The 5,785-nt window shown below is 54.6% G+C and overlaps 1 protein-coding gene across 1 annotated transcript; it reads right to left on the reverse strand.

Moving 5' to 3' along the window:
• Window positions 1-779: 779 nt before the first annotated feature.
• On the reverse strand, window positions 780-5,460 carry ING1 (inhibitor of growth family member 1). Its single transcript, XM_084290263.1, has 2 exons — window positions 4,942-5,460; window positions 780-2,318 (listed from the first exon to the last, which is right to left on the reverse strand). The coding sequence occupies exons 1-2, from the start codon at window positions 5,081-5,083 to the stop codon at window positions 1,615-1,617; spliced, it is 846 nt and encodes a 281-aa protein (XP_084146389.1). The 5' UTR covers window positions 5,084-5,460; the 3' UTR covers window positions 780-1,614.
• Between the last annotated feature and the right edge of the window lie 325 nt (window positions 5,461-5,785).

Below are 5,785 nucleotides of genomic sequence, written 5' to 3' on the forward strand. Positions count from 1 at the left end.
CCCTGCCCGACCCGGTGGATTTTGTGACCTCTCCCTCAGTGTTCGCGGCCCCGGCCCCTTCTGCACTTACAGCTGAGGCCCGCAGGGGGACGAGGAGCCGGGATCAAGCTCAGCCAGCAGCACGGCACCCCTCCAGCCACCAGCCCGGCTGACCAAGCTTCACCACGAAGCTGTGGCGGAGGATCTGGACAGCCAACCTCCAGCACCGCACCACCTTCATTGCAGCTACAGGATTTTGGCATGAGGTGACCAAAAAGCATGAAAACGCCCGCCCCGGAGCGGCTGCAGCAATAGTCTGAAAATGCTGTCACGCAAAAGCACTTTCTGCTGATAACAAGCATGGAATAATTTATATCCACCGTGTAAAGGCATGAAAACAACTGAACGAGACCAGCTCTACACTATTGATTTTTAGACAAACAGCCAAGTCTGGAAGCGACTGCAAACACGAGAAGTGTAGCTGGACGGAAAGTTAAATGCTACTTTGGCTCTTCTACACGCTTGTTTGTCACACGGTCTGTGGAGATTGGTTATCAGAACTGCAATTTGGTTACCACTACAACAGTTTCAGGCTTCCTAGCAGCAGCTTGCTGGAGCTGCTAAGGTTCAAGGCAAATTTCCTTTTTAAACTCTTTGAGTGGTCATTAAACATGATTGCTAAAGGAGCAAACTGTCAAAGTTGTTTCATTTATTTCTTAATATCACAGCTGTACAATTTTCATACATACAGCAGGAAATGCGCATTGGTTACACAATGGCATTTGGCTGCATTTCCAAGTATAATACAGTAAGTGCAACTCCACTTAAGAATGTACATTTATACAACTTAAACAAATTAAGGATCGCTACACTACTATCTGTGACAGTATAAAGCTTCATTTATGTTAAGTTCTCGTTACTAAACCACTTCCTGGTTAAATATAAAACATATTCAATTATTTTAAAACGGCCCTCGTGGTACTTGGCCAGCATATAAAATATTTGTTGTGTAAAATTTAACCATTAACTTTTTCTTTTCTTTTAAAAATAATCCTCTAAGCCTATTTAAACATTTGCTATTGAACTGTTATACTGACACTTTGTAGCAGGAACCAAATTTTTGCCCTCCTTTTGTTTGATCTCCCACTGCTCATCGCGGAAAGAAGTTACATTTGTAATGTACTGCAGCTTTATTCAGATACAACCAGATGGCTAAGCTATTTAACAATTCCGTTCAAATGTAAATAACATTCTTCATTAAAGAAAAAGAAATTACATTTCGGAAATATTTGTCATCAAAATTTTAATGGGTAGAGTGCTACCAGCACTGGGAGGAGAAAAAAAAAAAAAAAAAAAGCATTAATTTATCTTTTAAGACCCACCTGAATATTCGGTTTAAACTCTTATAACTTTACTTTTGGAATACATTGGTCCACAGACCATATTCTTGTTACAGCTTACCAAATGAAAAACAAAAATTGCTCTTATTGCCGTCCCTATAACAGGAATGGTTCAGTTTTAAACCTCCTTTAAAAATATACATTTTACAATCCATTCACCTCAACAAAGGTGACACTGACAATAAATACACTGGTTTGGTGGTTTTATTTTTCTTTGCCGTGAAAAGTCTACAAACTACCTGTTGTAGGCCCTTTCTTTTTTAGACTTCTCCAATGCCTTGTCCATAGTTTTCTCATTTTCTCCTCGACATTTGGGGCAGTACCATTTGCCCTTTGGTTTATGGTTGAGTCCCACACAGGAAAAGTGAAACCACTCGATGGGGCACTCGTCATTATCGCATCCTATCATTTCTCCATAGGAGACTTGGTTGCATAAGCAGTATGTTGGCTCATTGGGATCAATAGGAAGGTCTGGAGGAGAAGCTTCCCTCTCTGCCTTAGCCTTGGATCGCTTCTTCTTCTTGGATGTTTTTGCTTTCTTCTCCTTTGGAGTTCCTGAGGTGATGTCATCGTGATCATGATTATTTGAAGCATTTTCTCGATTCTCGTTATTCCTTTGCCGCCTTGACCTCTTATTGTTGGGCTTCTCAGCCTGGGCGATTGTCTCGTTCTTTGACTTATCTTGGCTGGCTTTGCCGCTGTTCCCAGTGGTGTCGTTAGTCTCTTGGCACGTCTCAAACAGTTCCACGTGGCTGTCCACTTGCCTGGTTCTGTTCTCAACAAGCTCTACCATCTGACTGACGATTTGGATCTTCTCATCGCCCAGCTCCTGACTCCGAATCAGCGCTCTCTGTATGCAGTGCAACATTCTTCTCTTCTGCACGGCATCTGTCTCTCGTTTGAATTTTTCATAGTAATCATCCAGGTCCTTCAGAATCTCTGCAGGGAAGAAGTAAAAACTGTAAGTATTTCAGATAGAGAAATCCCGCATTTTTCCTTCCACACAGCAACACCTTTTTGTAATGCACGAGGCTGATCAAAGGCAGGCTCCCTGAAGCTGAAATCTGACAAGTGGCTCATGACTCCAGCGGAATATTTTTGTCCCAGGAGGTCCCTCAGGAACAGAACGCAAGTGCTGATTTAGAAAAAAACGGGACTAAATATAATCTCACGCACGGTGACAGCTCTTCCCTTTATCAGTAATTAAAGAGAACAGAAAATACACGGATCGCCACAAGTTCCAGCATCAGCTGTGGAATTAAAAGGGGAGTTAATGGATTGTTTTCTAGGGCATTTTCTGTCCGATAAGGCTGATGCTTGTGGTCAATGACGGAGAGTGGGAGAAGAGAAAGAAAGCACAAATTGGTGCAGGAATCAGACAATAAATTACTTAATAATTGCTATCGTGCCTGGCAGCTGAGACACGACCCCAAACACACAGGGCCAGAGCTAAGTTATGGTGAGATTCGCCCGGCACTGCCGCGGGCGATGAATTCCCTGCGGGTACAGAACTGCCGCTGCTGTATGGGAGGCGTGGGGGCTGCTTTCTCCCTGCGGGCTCTGTACAACACCTGTGGCTTACTTTTTATGTAATTTTTCACTAAATATTTGCTGCAAGGAAGGAGTTAAAATTAAGGAGCAGCGTTAAAGATGATTTATGGCGAGGGGAACAGATGAAGCTCCTTGATGATTTAAAACGCTAACAGTGAAAGGCCGTTGGGCCGTGAGTGACACCTGAAGAGAGCTTAAAGAGTTTAAAGTGAAACATTCCTCAGGTGCTCAAAGTTCCAGGGAGCCGTTTACGAGCCCATTGGAAGCACCAGTTTCCGAGTTTTGCTTTGGGGGATGCCGCCTGCAGCCCCCCGCCCGCGCCCAGTAACGACAGGAGCTGCGTTAATCGGTTCGTTAATTGTTTATTAACCGGGAGCGAGCTTTATAACCGCGCTCCCAACGGCCCCAACGGCCCGCCCCGCGCCCCGGAAGCGCCGCGCCGCCAGGCCCGGCCCCTGCCTAGCAACCGGCCGCGCCCCGGAAGTGACGCAGCGGCTATTGTTCTCCGGCCGGAAGCCGGCGGCGGGCCCCCGGTTGGCAGCGCAACGGCCGAGGCGGGGGAGGAGGGGCGCGGGGAGGGGGCGGGGCCCCGGGAGGCGCCGCGCCTATCAGAGGACGCGGCGGGCAGAGCCCGCCCCCTCGCGCCGTCCAATCAGAGCCGGGAGAGTGAAAAAGGGGAGGCCAAGGTTGGCCCGCCCACTGCCGGCGCCGCAGCCAATCAGCGCCCGGCGGCCGGGGCAGGCCGAGATATTCAAATCAACGCCACCGAAAAGTTGCTTCTCGAAACGTCACGGGGGGAGGGGGCGGGGCGCCGGGCGGGACGGCCCGCCCTCCGAGCCAATGGGCGAGCGAAGGCGGGCCGGCCCCGCCCCCCGCGGAGCGCGCCGCCCTATCAGCGCCGCCGGGGGGCGGGGCGAGCGGCGCTATGCTAACGAGGGGCGGTTATAAAAGCCGCGCCGACGCCGAGCGCCCCGCACAGCGCGGAGGCGCCCGCTGGCCGCGCGGTGCTGGGACGCGGGAGCGGCGGCGGCGTGCCTCAGCCCGCCCTGCCCCGCCATCGCCGCCTCCCCGCCCAAGGAAGTTTTCCCCCGGCCCCTTTTTTTTCCCCTCTTCTCATGGGCAGCCGCGGACAGCGAGGGAGGGCAGGGGGCTCCGGGCGCCCCCTCCCCGCCCGGCTGTCAGCGGCGCCGGGGAGAGCCCTCCCCTCCCCCTTCCCCTTCCCCAGCGGACAGCGAGTGACAAAGCTGCCACAGAGCTGCCACAGGGCTGCCCCGCGCCGGCCGGCCCTGCCCCTGCCCCTTCTCCTTCCCTCGGCCCGGCAGGGAGGCAGCTGGGCGCTGGGCACATCCGCGGGGCCGGCCGTGTGCCCCCCCCTTACACACACGCACAAACACACACACACAGAGCTCCCCCCCGCCCTCTGCTTCAGGGGGTGAAGCGAAACCCACCGGGGAGGGAGCGGGGAGAGCGCTCCCTGCCCCCCTCCCCTCCCCTCTCCTCTCTTCCCCTCCCCTCCCTCCCTCTCTCCCTCCCTCCCTCGCTCGCTGCCTCTCTCCCCTACTACAGCCATAATGAATACTGTACATTCCTAAATGTTGTGCTGTGATCTCCCCGTCCGCACGGCACTTTGTGCCGTACCCCCCCCCCCCCCGCCCCGCAGCCCCTCTTCCATCGCGGCCCCCCCCCCCCCCCTTCCCCTGCTTTGTGCAGCGCGCACCCCGCTTCCCTGCCCCCCGCCTTGTCGGCCGGCGATTTACACAGAAAAAGCAGAGTCCTTGCTTCATGAGAGAAGCCGGAGACCTTTTGTTCCGCCCCATGACAAGAGCTAACGCTGCAGATCAGCCCCTCTCCCTCCCCGGCTCTCCTCGCCCGGCTCTCCCCCTGCTCCCGGCTCCCCAAAACCCAAGTACCGACCCCGCGGGGGGCAGGGGGGCGAGGGGAGCCGGGGCGAGGAGCAAAGCCGCCCTCCCCCCGGCCCCACACGGCACACACGCACCGGGCGAGCACTTACCTTGATATTTGGCGTCAATTTCCCTCATCAAGGAGACATTTCGCTGCAGATCGAAGGGCATCGACTCGATGGAGTCCAGGTAATCCTCCACATAGTTCACGAGGTGCAGCTGCTCGCCGTTCGCAGGACTCAACATTTTCATCCGGCGAGAAGGAAGGAGGGGGGGGGGGGGGTAAAAAAAAAAAATAATAAAAAAAATAATAAAAAAATAGATCCTTCTCCACGCGCTTCTCTCTCTCTCTCTGTCTCCGTCCCCCTGGCCCAGCGGGTGCTGCTCCCCCCCTTGAAGGAGGCAGGAGGGGGAGATGGGCTCGCCCCCCAGGAGCCGAGAGCAGCTACATCGGAGTGCTCGCGTGTGAGGCAGAGGGAGCCGCACGCACACACACACACACCACACACACAGAGACACACACACACACACACACCCTCCGCCAGTCCCCCTCCAGCCAGCAGCAGCTGATTGAATGGCTGTCGTCGTGGGTAATTCACGGAGGAGGCGGCACGGGAACAATCGGAGGGCTCCGTGTGTGTGTGTGTGTGTGTGTGAGTGAGTGTGCGTGGAGGGGGGGGGGGAGGAGGAGGAGGAGGAGGAGGAGGAGGAGGAGGGAGGCGGGGGGCTCGAGCCAGCCCCTCCGAAACACTCCGCAAACAAAACGCGCCCTGCGAAGTGCCTGTCAGGGGCAGCCCCGCCGCGGCTGCTCCTCCTCCTCCTCCTCCTCCTCCTCCTCCTCCTCCTCCTCCTCCTCCTCCTCCCCTGCCGGTGCCGCCGTGCCGGAGGCGCGCTGCCCGCAGCCCAGTTTCAAACACTTGGGAAACATTCGGGCCCCGCCGCGCACGGCGCATG

The sequence above is a fragment of the Netta rufina genome (assembly GCF_964035555.1).
Source record: "Netta rufina genome assembly, chromosome: 1".
NCBI lineage: Eukaryota > Metazoa > Chordata > Aves > Anseriformes > Anatidae > Netta > Netta rufina.

What these genes read in the sequence shown, in the direction of transcription:
- ING1 (XM_084290263.1), bottom strand. Translation starts at nt 5,083, where the DNA reads ATGAAAATGTTGAGTCCTGCGAACGGCGAGCAGCTGCACCTCGTGAAC. An exon ending in AATTGACGCCAAATATCAAG is followed by an intron (nt 2,319 to 4,941) that starts GTAAGTGCTCGC and finishes TCTTCCCTGCAG; the next exon opens with AGATTCTGAAGGACCTGGAT.